At 27.7% G+C, this 15,112-nt stretch overlaps 1 protein-coding gene across 1 annotated transcript in view; it reads left to right on the top strand.

The window, feature by feature from the left end:
• Positions 1-15,112, top strand: part of LOC136989548 (katanin p80 WD40 repeat-containing subunit B1-like) — a 58,537-nt gene that overhangs the window by 24,204 nt on the left and 19,221 nt on the right. The window contains 4 exon segments of the mRNA XM_067287762.1: positions 6,435-6,565; positions 14,518-14,635; positions 14,723-14,731; positions 14,734-14,822. Of these exon segments, the coding sequence (XP_067143863.1) occupies positions 6,435-6,565; positions 14,518-14,635; positions 14,723-14,731; positions 14,734-14,822 (347 nt within the window).

Here is a 15,112-nt window from a genome sequence, read left to right as displayed (position 1 = left end):
TTATCACTTTACCATCCAATATTATGAATATTACTATAAATCTAATAATGAATGCAAATTTAAAAAATTTCACATTATAGGTCTATATTCTAGAAACCTAATTTCTTAAGATTAATTTTATGAAATTAATAAGGTGGGTGTTTCGGTTTTATGTTCAGCTAAGGTGAAGGCCATTTATCGAGTTCTTTTATCTCTCTCGTATACAGCTGTTATCTAGTTAATCAACTCAAAATTTCTCATAAGTTTTTGTCTGTATACATAAAAATTATTGAACTTTTGATACGACATAATGTTGAAATAGTAAATGATCAGTGTTCATTTATCTGTTGAAAATTAATATTAGAATTTTTGTATGACATAACAGCAGAATGCAAAAATTACTTTAAAATTACTTAATTAACCAAATTGCTTGACTTGATTGAATGTTTTTTATAATTAAAATCTAAAGATTTGCCAATAAAGTTTTATATTTCCTAATTTATTCTTTTAATTTTATTATATTTCATATGGCAAATGGATAGGAAATTGGTGAATTGATCGTGTGAGAAATTTTTAAAAAATAGCTGTGAATGTCTTGTATAACTATAACAATAAATTTGTAGTTACTACAAAAAAAACCATCATACAATATGATTTGTATGTCACTTAGAACAATTTTTTTTATCATCTACCACGAGAGAGCATACGTTCATCTCTAAGCTGTTAAAATCCTATTCAATACAGTTTTGAATTTATTTTGTAGAGAGCAAAAATAATGGTGTTGAGCTTAAATCATTTTTCTATTCTTTCACTTCATGCTTTGTAATCACTTTCACTCCTCGTATTGAAACTAACTTGAAGAAAAACTACTCGACTGATCTGTCTTTCAATTGTAATTCAATTTTTGCCTTCTTTGTGATACTTGATTTAATTTTATCAATTTATACACACTGAAAAAAAGTTTATAAAAGGTCTTTGTGAAATATTAAAGTCAGCAATGTACCAAATAGCATAATTATATATTAATACTTTTATGGCAATTTAAATTGTCTAAATTACACACACCAATATCTTAATGTCAGTATAAATTAACACCTATTAACTCTGCCATTAGATTCTAAAATTAATTTTATGGAACTCATAATTAACTTTCTCAATAGGATTATTGTTAAATTTATAATGTTAGTTTTGGGCATAATGTATATAACGTTAATAAGCATGATGTATGATATAAAATGCTGGATTTGTTTACTAAATTAATTTTTTTCTGTAATAACTGTTTCAAAATTTGCATAATTATCCATTATTCAGAAATTTAGACAAATTATTCTAGTTTTTTTTAATCGTAATAAACATTCTAATGTGTTTTGATTTTATTTATATTATATTCCTGCTATAATTTAATTATAATATCAGTTCAAACTCTTATTCTTTTACATTGTTTAATCAGGTTTTCCAAATGACAAAAATACATAAAGAATGAACAGGAATTTCTAATTTAAATCCCATTCCTGCTTTTATTTTATGCTTAAAATGAGGAATTGTATTGTATTTTAATCATGTTCTACATCATTCTATTCTGTTGAATGTGTTTTTGCATGCTAGAATGATCATATAATTGATTGAAAATGTTTTACTTATTAGTGTTTGGTTTCCTGAATCAAGCAGTTATTTTTATTCATTTATCACCATAAATTTTTTTTTTAAAAACAAACTCATGTAATTTACATGAGCTATTTAAATAACTTGAATATATTTTTTTAACAAAATTTAGAACAAGAGGTGTTTACATGAAAAAAAATTTTGGATTTTTGGTTAGAAATTTTAGATTTATTACATCTCTCATTACCATATGTAAATTATCATATATATAAATTATATTTAAATATATCAATGTTGCAACCAGCATCTCTAACTTGTTTGCTTTGGTGTGAGAGACATTTGAAACCAAATAATACATTTAAAGTTTTAAATTATTGAATGTCAAGGAATCTTGTAATAAAATAACTCTAGAAACTTCTAGAGTTATTACAAGATTCCTTGACATTCAATAATTTAAATAGCTCATGTAAATTACATGAGTTTGTTTTTAAAAAAAAATTTATGGTGATAAATGAATAAAAATAACTGCTTGATTCAGGAAACCAAACACTAATAAGTAAAACATTTTCAATCAATTATATGATCATTCTAGAGCAATTGTTCCCAGCCTTTTTTGACTTAGGCACACTTAATCATGCAGTGCGTGAAGCACACTTCAATGACAAATGTTACTGGACTTGTTAACAGGTCTCTCTAATTTACTAAGTTATTAAGTTGTCACTAAGTTTTTTATTTATCTCACTGCATATGTAGAATGGCTTTGTGGTATACTAGTGTAAAAAATTGTCGATCTTTTGTATACAAATGCAGTATGTGGAACTAGAATATCTAATAAAAATGTTTAAGTATGCATATGTTGCGTTACAAGACTAAAAAGCATGTAATGTTAATAATAAAACAATCTTGCGAAACATGTTTTATTTCTAGACTATTAATAATATAATGAGAAACTAATTATGGTCAGAGCTTTGAAGAAATGCATTTTTGTTTTGTATTTGATACTTGAAAATTAGGTGTAAAATATAAATAATAATTATTAACGTGAGTCATACTGGAAATACACAGTATTTCTTACATCAGTCATGAGTTCAAAGTTATTGTTGAGGGTTCAAACTAACATATGATTAATTGTGAGTTTTCATGCTGCTGATTACATTCATGATGTATCAAATTATTAAATTTTTCAAACTGTATTAATGAATATGCAGATTAGTTAGAATGATGCACAAACTTTTATAGGCTAATGTTAAATTTATCTTTTCAATAATTCTTTAAATTCTTTCAGTAAATTTTTATTTTAGAGTGGAATATAGTTAATCAGTTAAAAGATCTTTGACTCTTGTAATAAGAGGGTTTTCAGATTAAAACTTATACTTACTCAGGTAAAATATATATTGTACATACGATTATTTGTTTTGCAAAACATGTAGTTTAGTGTAACAAATGTTCTTGGAGAAATTTGTACCAATACCATATCCTTTTTTTTTATTAGCATAGAAAAGAAATGTGTCCATTTCCTCATTTTTTTTCCTTATTTGTTTACTGATTCATGCAAATTTTTGATTCACATCTTTTTAAATACTATACATTTTGATAAAAATCTTACGAATCACTCATGCAATTTGCTAGGCAACTAGCAATGAACAAGAATAATACGGTATGCATTTTTACAGCGTATACTTCGTCTAAAATTTATTTTTCTTCCCTCTGCAGTTATAACTTTATTAGTTACGTGGAATGATGATGATTTTTCAACTGATAAGCAAGATACTTAAATAATAAACTAGAATAAAATTTTTGATTCGTAATTGCGATAAAAAGCTTTGAAATGAATAATAAAAATAATTAAAAATTTTGATACAGATCAAGCTTTAATATTGTCACTCACAAAAAAAACATTGGCTACTTTATAATAAACATTTGTGAAAATTGTTTAAATTAATGTTAGGTTTTCTGAAATTAAAATTATAAACAAAATTAAATTTATTAAAATATCTTTGGATTTGTGGTGATTGATTTATGTACAGTACTGCATTCTTGATATTAAAATTATATCATGAAAAGATCAATTATGTTATCAGTTGTCTCTTACCTGTAGGATGACATATTAAAATTTTTATATAAAGAGCTAGACACACTTCCTATCAGGACAGTTTTTTAAGCAAAATCTTAGAAGCATTGAAAGATACGTGAACTTCTTTATTACAACAACTTCCTTCTAAGTGACATTAATTCTGCATAAACATCCTATTAATATTTGAACATCTCTTCCTTTAGCTTTACTTGGGAAAAAAAAATGTATTCTAAATTTAAAATATATTTAGATAAATCTGAACTTTTACATTTTCCTTCCAAATTTTGAGCATAATGTGTAAATAATATTTTTTATTCTGTGCACATTCAAAGAAAAAAAATACACACATGCGTTTTATTTGAAGTGAGTATCAGAAGCAATAATTTAGAAAAACTGCAAAGTGATATTTTCCAGATTTAATTGGATTAAAACAGCATCTAACTAAATATTATCACTAATTTATGCTTGCAAGTGTAATACTACGCTTTTTCATTTTAATAGGTACTTTAGTGCTCATACAACTGATTTAATTTAGTCATTGTAAACAATTTAAGTCAGACGAATATTGTGTGTAAATGGTCTTTACGATTAAAATTAGGCACACGTAATTGTCTTGCATCAATGTAGATGATCGTATGCTGCTAATATTTTTCAAAAATAATTTATAAACAAACTATGCTTTCTTTAAATAGTCTCTAAGAAAATATTAATTTTGTTGTGTAAAGGCTTTAATAGAAATTTGTCTTCATAGTATTGAACCTGCTTAAAATATAGTCATTTAGGAGTCACTGTTGCTTATGATATTCCCTAACTTAAATTTTGTTTGTGTCTAGAAAAGATAAAAATTTCAGTAAATTTAATTTTTAAGCTTAATTGGAGTGAATTCTTTAAATATTTAAAACCCAAATGCTTTCTAGTCTTGCTGGTTCGTTTTCAGGGATATAAATTACTCGAAAGAAGAAAAAGGAACATCATAATGTAATATTTTTCAGAATAATTAATGCTTCTAAAGATGAGCTCCAGTTTAGTTTAAGGCTTTAAATACTTTTATTTAAATTATTTAATTTTTTTTAAATCAGTTTTATTGGTGTTTTGGATGTTTCTATACTTAAAAATTTATATTCTAAATAAAAATAATAAAATATTTAACTTTCCTGTGGCATACAAAATGTGACTTCATTTTAAAGAGCACTATTAAATGTAAAATCTTTGCGTAGTAAACATTTTATTTTTTTGGAGTGTTTTCAAGATTTGTTACTTATCTCTCTCTCACACACACAAAAACTTTATCAGATTAGTATCCTTCCTGGTTTTGAATCTATTTTAAATTCAAATTAAAAACAAATGTATTAAGTAGCGGAATGAGTGAAAATGTAAATCTAATAATATTGTTGTAATATTTATGGCTTAGAAAAGCTTTTTGATCTTTGTATATTCTTGTATCGATTATATACGAATATACAAGAAAACTAATCGCCGAGCGATTGGTTCTTTTTCCTTGTATGATCGAGGAAGATTTTGTGATTGATATGTTCTTAACTAGGCAAGCTACTTAAAAATTAAAAATCAATTAACATATATATATATATATTTTTTTTTTATTATAATCTGATTTTGTTAATTAATCTTGTCATAGGATTCTGGATAAGTTTGAGATTTCTGCTGATGGCAAATTAAACATTAAATATCTATTAAAAAGTAAATTTTAAAATATTTAAATTTTTGTGAAGAATAACCAACTTTAGTGATGAGTCGTGACATGTTAGCACAGTGAATAAGAAAAGTTAAACATCAAAAACCACATGTTACCTCTCATGCATTTTGCCTTGGTAACTAAGCCGAGACCTCTTCCGCAGGAACCCATTACACAAAATTAAAGTTTTACTCCAAATTTGTCGATGGATGATTTTTGATGTTTTAAAATATAAGCACAGCAAATAAGAGAACTTTTGCCTGGCCTCTAAAGTTGGTTTAGAAACTCTATCTTCAGAAATATTTAAGTATTTTAAAATTTATTATTTAATTAAATATCTATATTCGTTCTATATAAAAATACTAATAAAGTGTAAATTATGAATTTGATAACTTAGAGAGGTCAACAAAATTAACTGGTTTTATTGATCGCATTAGAAATGTTAATTCTAAAAAACCAGGAAATTTTACATATTTAAATAATTAACCTTCATCCACGCGAAAAATCAGCTTCCGATGTCGATGTGTGTTATAAGGTTACAGATAACAGAACTATAGGAGAGAGATTAAACTTGCGAACAGTGCAATACGGGTAAAGAGCATGTAACTGTACATCGGGAATTTTTGTTTTGATACGGCTCGATAAAGGGTCAATCTTCGTAGCCATAGTGACGGCGGTGTGAAAGACCGTGGTACAGGTGGTGCACCAATGGCACTTGACATTGGAATTGTCGTTTAAACCAAACGTTTAGTTCGGTTCGGACGGGGGACATGTTGAGAAGTTCGGCTTCACTGTTTGGCTTCCAGAGGGATTGGAGAAACTGGACTGCCGCTACTTATTCGATTCAATGGGGTGAGAGTAATATCTCCGACTGTTTCTCGTGTTGCTTTTTTTTTATTTCCCTTCTACTTTTTCTCTTCGTAACGGTCTCAAAAAGATGCTTTACGCTTATTTCGCACGAGCGACTCTCATCGACCCGTTTTCCGATGTCGCCACTTTATTGTTATTAATCTTCTTTACTGAATAAGTATTTCGCTTTTTGGATTATGTTTAACGCAAGTTTTCCCCTTTTTTTTCCTTTCGTAGAGGAGTTTGTTGCGCACGGGGCGAGCGTGCACTGCCTCGCTCTAGGGAAGAAGTCGGGAAGGGTGATGGTGACGGGAGGAGAAGATAAAAAAGTCAACCTATGGGCAGTCGGCAAACCCAATTGCATAATGGTAAGAAATATATATTTTTTTAAATTAAAAATTCATGTATATTATTATTAGGCGTATCTATAGCGGTATTAATAGAAGAAGAATATTTTTTTAAATAAAAAAAAGGGTAATCGTCATTGTGCTTCTCGGAATAAACTTCTCACGGTCCGTTTGGCACGCGCTAGTGTCAGCGACCTCAAGCAGACGAACTGTGGCAAATGTCGTCTGCTTGTCTAATTCGCGCGTTTCTGACGGCTTAAATTTCACGCATCTTTATCATTTTTTACGATTTATTATTTTTAATCTATTAGATACGGTGCGATTTCGAAGAAGCGTGAGTAGTTCTAATGTGTCTTAGGTTCGTGAACTTGAATGGGTTTTCTTTTTTTTTCGAAAAATACGAGCGATTCTACGAGGGGCGCCCTTTTAAAATGGTGTGCCGTTTGGTTTAATGCGTCAGTTCGAACAGACGATGTAACAAACTTTCTTTCCTTTTTTTTCTTTCTTTCTTTAGCTAGTAAAAGTTGGGCACGCGAAAAATGCGAAAGAAAAAGTGTCTGAAGCGCGCACACCTGTCGAGTTATGTAAATGAGTAGGTGTTTAATGAGTACTTTTCTGTTTTCCACCCCGCGAACGGGGTTTAAAGTTCGCGGACGAGAAACATATGAAAGTTTTTAACGCGTTATAACGTTCGAAAAGCGTTTCGGCTCGGATTTTTTTCGCATTTTTGTGAAGTACCGTCGTAAACTCGGCCGACCCGACTCAAATAATTAAATCCTTTCTTATTTCCGCTCAAAATTCTATCCGGATGTGACGTCACGAAGTTACCGTACCACGTGGTGTAAGCCTACCACGTGTCGCGAAGGAAGTCAAACAGTAAGCCATGTATGGAGAGTGAGGAAAAGGTTGTGCAATAATTGATTGCGGTGTCTCCCCTCTTCTGTGGCCGGAGTGAAAGGTCATATCTCTTGAAAATATGCCAAAGTGGCGATATTTGGGTTTCGTACGCTCTTCCTCTATTTCGGTTATTTTCAATCGGGTCGTCGTACAGGCCATTTGGAAATGGTCATCTTGTAGTTTTAATACTTTTTTTTTATTATTGGAAGGAACGCGGAAGCAGTGTATTTATATACGGGCCTACGTTTTATCTGCTTTGTTTTCGTTTACTTGAGTGTGTGTGTGTGTGTGTTTGGCAACTGTCCCTTTTGTGTTGAATGTAGGTGGGAAAACACGTTCGTCCTCTTTTTTTTTATATGTACACGTATATATAGACTAGTTATTTTCAAATATTAAGATGACCAGGATCGGATCCGGGGAAGTACGCTGGCAAAATTAAGAGATTTTGCAATAAATCGTGCAGTTAATTATTTATATATTTATTACCGCAAATACATTTCTTGTTCGCCGAATCCTCGTATGCTTTCCACATTAAATTCGCAGAATTGCTTTAGGTTTATGGCCTATAATACGCTTCCACAAAGGCGAATTTTCGTTAATTAAACGCATTTTTTTGAAGACACTCCGCCATTTTTAATGCAGAAACATATATATATTAAATTAAACAATTTCCAACAAGGGGGTGAACTCGTACCCACGTCTTTTCGGTGTAAAATTTATGATAAAAATTCGTTGCCGACCTTATCTATTACGTCATAGGAATTTGCGTGGATTTTTAATTCGACCTCCCACGTTCCTTGTAAGGTTGTCTTCTCGTCCACATTGTTTATTTGTACGTTTTCGAATGTCGCTAAGCAACCCTTATTGGGATTTCTTACTGGGAAAGCCTTGAAAAGTAGTTCGATAGGACGAGTTTCGCTTATTGATACGAAATTGTTTAACGAGATACGTTACGTCGGAAACGACAGACGTTAACACAGCTGGCGGGCGAACTGTTTTAATAAATGGGGAGAAACTGCAACCGTAATGGCAATTATTTTTCCAAGAAAAGAAAAAATATATCTTGCAATTTCCTGTAAAAACTGCGATAATCTAACGCCAAAAACACAACTTTCCTTAACGCCATTAAAATGCTTTAATTGCAATTACTTAAATATCAATTTTTGCAATTATTACTAAGAAAATTAATTTTTTGAACGTTGTAATTTAACTTGCGTGTTGTAAACTGAACTTATATTTAATTTATTAAATTATAATTTAAAGAGAGCTGATTTAATTTGAGAGTATAAATTTAGCTCAAAAACTGAAGTTAGTTTTCATTTTAATATCAAGTTTATCCTAATTTGTGATATTTTGGAGTGTTTTAATTTAATTTACAAGTTATAAATTGTTACAAGTTTTTTTTTATTTCTAAATTAATTAAAACACCTTTTTAAAGTCTAAATTTAGCTTAAAAACTGGAGTTTTTTTTCTAAAATAAGCCACTTAATAATCTAAAATAGATGATATCTTTGTTTAATATCTGTTGGAGTGGGAAAATAATGATGTAGCCCATTCTTTCAAATAGGTTAAGATTTAAATAGTGACCAATAAAAAATATTTTTTTATATATGTATACGCTCAGTTAATTAGAGGGATAGTGATATATAAAATGTTATTTTTCTGATGGGTGAAAAATCTGTGAAGTGGGTTAATTAAATGTATTTGGTATAAACAATGTTTTTCTACAAATAAAAAGCAAAGAAAATCGTTAAAAAATCATTTTATGTAATTATTTTTAGATTTATGCCGAAATTCGAATATGGTCTGATATAATTCGAAATTAAGTAATTTATTGTAAAGTCGTAAGCTGCAGAATAAAGCCGGTTATATAGACTGTAATCGCCTTACAAAATGGATTCGCATTAAATCCACACACAAAATACATTAATAAGCTTAAGCAAATATAAGGAGTAATTTAGGTTGAGAGATGTCACACAATACAGTTTTTGTGATGGTTATTTTATGCATTTGACCTTCTCTGTTGACCCATTTTTATAAGTCCTCAGAGAATTTAATATAATAATGAGGCCATTGTAAATACTGTACTCATCTGAAAATCCTGCTTTTTTTAAAATATATTTTAAAATATAATAATAATTTGAAAATAGCTTTAATTTTATAGTACAACAAACTTTTTTCTAGTCTAATTAAATTATAAAATATCAATTTAATAGCAATTAATATTTTTTCTCTTGGAGAATGTCTTATGATCTGTTTATATAGTAAGCAACCTGATACTTATCTGTTTGGATATTCTATTTAAGTGTCAGTAAAGAGTTTAAAAGTATAGTGTGTGTGCATTTTAATCTAAAATAAATGTAAATTTTAATGAGAATTACAGCTTCTTGTCAACGTTGTACATAATACAATGACAATGTCATGAATTAAAAGATTTCTTCCATGAAAATTCAAAGTACACAGTAATATTATATTGCATTCATTGCTGAATTTGATGCCGTTATTTAACACTTATATTTCTTAGACAATGTTAGGTCAGTTTTGTTGAATGGTTTAATTTTTTTAATAAACTTCTGCATGCGGAAAATGCTTATTAAATTGTTATTTTTTGTGATTATTCAAAGTTTTAATAAAATACAGTTGAACCTTGATTTAGTGCCACAATTTGCACACTAAATCGAATAGGACCGCTAAACTGAAGAACCACAAAGAATTGTATTTAGTAATGAGGTCTGTATAAGTGAGTTTGAGTTTAGAAGTTGTGATTTAGTGATAAGTTAAGTTTAGGAATTTTCATTGCAAATTCCACATTTAATAATTCAGTTTGCCAAAGTTTGCCATTTTAATATTTTTGATAAAGACCCATTTACATTCATTGATGCTTTATGGATAGCACTATTTAGGAGGGCACTATATTGAGGTGTGTATGTATAATATATATAATTATTTTTGTACATCTATATACAAATTATACAGTGAAACAAACTAAAAAAAAATTGGTGCTTGTTTATTTAAATATAAATGTAGAATTTTCTTTATAATGAATAATTTTTTAGTTCAGTTTACTTTAAATACTAATAATGCAAACATTTAGAAACAATAAAAATTACTTTCTTGTTCATTTTAATAAAGTTACAAAGAATTATTTAGATGATCAAATTATAACAATTTAAAAAATAATTTTTTTTTATAGATTTAATCTAAAAGCCAAATTATAAAAATAGGTTAATGGAAATTTTTCAGTTTTAATAAATATATAGAAATGAAATGGGTATTTGAATTTTGTTCTTAAATTTCCAAAATAATCAATAGTTTAATGAGATGATAATTGATTATTTATTTATTTTTAATTTTCTTAATAGTGTAATAAATTTTACTTTTTTCCCCTTCCTCCTTCCCTCTCTAAATTTTAAAAAGTTAAAAACACAAATAAGTTCTAGTTTATTTTAAGTGAAAAGAAAGGTTTTGCAATCTAATAATAAATTAGATATTACGCATCAAAGTATTACTTTTGCAAAACTTTTAATCAATATGGCTTTAAAAAATGGGATATTGACATTCATCTGGCATATCTTCAAGAAAGTTAACTCCATATATTGTAAAATTGCATGTCAAAGTTAATAAAAATTTTTTATCAATCTATTTAAAAGCTTTAACATGAAATATCTTTTAATTTTTTAAGTTCAATTATCTATTTATGGGGAGGGATTTATTGTTTCTCTGAAAAATTAGTTAGGTTTATAAAACATTGTTCATCCTTGTTTACAGATATTAAAATTTATTTTAAACTTTTTTTGTTATTGAAAAATTTCTGAAAAATTCTGTTAATTCTGAATTACATGCAAAGCATTGAAGTTTAACTGCAAAATATCAAGATTTTCAATAAAAAAAAAACTCTTGTTTGAAAATCAAAGGACTGAAATTTTTCGTATTTAGTTTTTTTACTTTATTTATTTACCTGACTGTTAAAGTAACAGAAGGAAAATATTGTGATCAATCAGGTTTTGACCTCTCCAGGTCTTTTGCATTTCTCAACGTTTTGAAGTTTCCCAATTCTAAAAACATTGATAAAGGGAACAAAAATTCTGTTTGGGTGTGTATGTGTTGTCCTATATTTTGCTTTATATTTCAGGACTCCATGAACCAAACATTTTTAAATTTGGAAATAATACTTGTATATATGGTGGCTTAATGCTACTTACACTTCGGACATTATAAGTTGGTGAGAGGGGTAGGCGTTCGTATCTCAAGTGGGGTCAGACTTAATGGAAATTTTATTCATTATTGACATTTGCAATTTTTAAAAAACTGATCATGCTACAAACACATAAAGCTTTCTCTTTTTCTTCTAACTTTAGAACTTATAATTGGAAATTATTGGATTTTCTTCCTGGTCCTCTTAACCTCCTGTTTGAGCATTGGAAAAATCATGCAAGGACCCTTGCTATCTTTTTGTCTGAAATTATTGTTTAGTAGTAGTTTTATTAAAAATAAATTTGTTAAAATTGGAGAAATGGAATTTGAAAAGTACTGATGCTTTATATGCTATAAATTAAACCAATTACTTTTCAAAAATTTCAAATAATTAAATATATTTTTTGAAGTAATGTTTTGGTTAGTTATAATTCTGATGAAACAAGTTTTTGTAACATTAAATCAAAATGAATTCTCCACAGATTATCCCAATTATTTTATTAATTATGAAAAACTTTACCAAAGATGTTTTAATTAAAAATACAGTACAATAAAAAATTTTTACATAATTATTTTTTGTTTAATTAACATTTATTTAGAGATGAACTTAGATTTTTAAAAGTAATAATTATCTTATTTCAAAATACATTTTTCCAGTTATCAAAGTCCACTACTTCATGCTTTATTGGAGATCCTAACAAAATGGTGTGGCATTAGAATTGTCTACTTTTGATGATGACGTTCTTCGGAAGTAACTTGAGAATCTATATTACTCTGCTCTATATAAAGTTTCAGCTCTTTGTCAGAGAATGAATAAGAAGAAAGGCTTGAAAGTGTTTCAAGAATTGATATAAATACTGTTATTTTTTACTTTATTATAGATGTTCTCTTGCAACAAACTTTCCAAAGTGTCTAAAGATGGGCCCGTGCATTTGGTATTTGCCGAATGCCGAGCAAACATTTGGCTGATACCAAGTCATATGAGTGGTTTACTTGTGACTATTATTTGAGATTTGCCATTTCCCGCCTCTCGTCTGTATGTTGTGCCAAATCAAAGGAGACAAATAGGCAATTATTTGACGATCGGCAAATGCCAAATGTGTGGAGCTGGCTTAAATGAATCTTAAATTCTTCAAAAATCTATATAATATTTATCAATATCTAAAATTGTATTAAGTAAACAAATATCAATATGAAGATTCTAAATTATTTTAATGATGATGAAGCCAATAATAATATGATAAATGTTGAAAATAAAGTTGCAAGTTTCGATTGACTGTTGATTATAATTTGATTTTTGTTTTATCAATTATATTTGAATATAATAATAAATTTATATTAATATATAGAAAATGAATTTTCCAAACTGTATAAATCATGTATAAAGTATGAAAATTATCATTTTATGCAGCAAACTTCTAAAAATTTAAAACCCAAGTGCTTTTGAGCCTTATGGCTTGTCTTCAACTGTTTAATTACTTCTAAAAGAACGATAAACGTTCAGAATGTTTAAGAAACATTGTTGTTTTAGAAGTAATTAAGCATTTGAAGATAGCCAGAAAGACTCAAAGGGATTTGGATTATAAATATTTAAGAGTGCTTTATCAAAGCATAATTTTTATATTAATTTTATTATTACAAATAAGAGAAATTTAAATTAGTTATAAATTTATGGTATTAGTTTTTAAATAATTTGAATACTTTTAATTTTTATATATTGAAATAATTCCATATTTACTATAGAAAGTTTGTAAAGTTTTATTTGCTAAATGAAAGAAATCTGTAGTTTCACTTTGCATATCTTAAATCTCAATTCTATCTACATAAAAACGAACTATTAAAACAATTTTAAGTAGCCAAATATCATAAAATAGCACTTAAGATCGTTAAAATTTTCATTAATCTAAATTCAACAGTCAATCGAGTACAGATGCCAAAACTTTCCTCTTCAGTCTCCAAATATTCGAGATAATGATCACTTAAAATTTCAGGATATAATCTTATTAATAGAAAATAATTGTAAACAATAGCTTAGTTATACTTCAATTATGTCAATTACTCTAGAAAGGAAAAATAACGACATGAATTTTTATGATGAGTGAACATTTACTTGTAATATTAGGAACAAGATATGCCTAATTTGAAATTTCTAATACAAAACTACCAATTATGTGCATCAATTTTTTTTCAGGTAACTTGTGTATTTACTATATAACTACTAATATGTTTGGTATTGTTATATCTGTCTGATGTATTTTATAACAATATCTAATTATCAATGACTTTATGTTTGCATAGGATCTTTATTGACAAGACTTACTAAGTTTTTGGTTTTTCTTAAATATGAAATACTGATGATCAGATAGATCATGCACAGAACTTTAGAATTTTACTTGGATTTTTGTTTCATTTATGTTCACAATATGTAATATAACCTTTAAATCTTGTCTGTAATGGATCCTCGTAAATCATTGTACTGACTTTTATTCTTTGTTTTTATCTTTATAGTCATTTATATATATAAACAAACACACAAACGCAAATAGTATTTTAGTTGGTTTTCTGTATTAAATCTAGGTAAAAGCTCTAATTACAGGCTAGTTTCAAATTTTTTTAGATAATAATTTTGGATATTAGTTTTTATTGTTGGTGTTTTTAGATCAGTGCTTCCAATTTTGTAGGTTGCTACTCTTGTCGAATAACAAGAAGAAATGTTCCTTTGTCTTCTAGTAAACTAAAAAGAGGTCATCAATTAATCAAGTTTGGAAACACTGTTTTACAAATTTTGAGATCTAATTTCTGTATTAAAATAAGTTTAAGACATTGTTTGTTAATTAATTATATTAGGAATATTAATTTGAAGTAAAAATAATTTATTTCAGAGTTTGACGGGTCATACCACTTCCGTAGAATGCGTTAAGTTCAGCCATTTAGAAGATATGGTCTGTGCCGGATCTATGTCGGGGGCACTGAAGATCTGGGATTTAGAAGCTGCCAAAAGTAAACTTTTTTAAAAATGCTATTGTTTAGTATATTTAATAAAATTATATAATTTAAGTAAATAATAATAATTTTTTTCTTTTACAGTTGTACGAACTCTACAGGACATAAATCTAATGTAAAGTGCTTAGATTTTCATCCTTACGGCGATTTTATTGCATCTGGTTCTCTGGATACGAACATTAAGGTAAAACTTTTAAGGAAAATGACATTATAAAAGATATATACAAATTTCATGTTAACATCATTAAATAGAAATCATCAAATTATTGATTTTTGTTGATTTTTATCCAAAAATATTATTAATGTCCTAAATTAAATTAGCATTTTAATAATGCTAATTTAATTGAATTTTAAAAAATTCCATTAAAGTAAATGTTTTGTATTCTTAGTCTTTATAAGAACTAATTTAGAAATGTCTGCATGTAAATATTCAAATGTCTTTAGAAATAATACAAACTTACGTTACAATGATAC

The sequence above is a fragment of the Centruroides vittatus genome, unplaced genomic scaffold (assembly GCF_030686945.1).
Source record: "Centruroides vittatus isolate TY-2023 unplaced genomic scaffold, ASM3068694v2 scaffold_654, whole genome shotgun sequence".
Taxonomy (NCBI): domain Eukaryota; kingdom Metazoa; phylum Arthropoda; class Arachnida; order Scorpiones; family Buthidae; genus Centruroides; species Centruroides vittatus.
The sequence above is the reverse complement of the archived record's forward strand: the minus strand, read 5'-3'. Positions and strand labels throughout refer to the sequence as shown.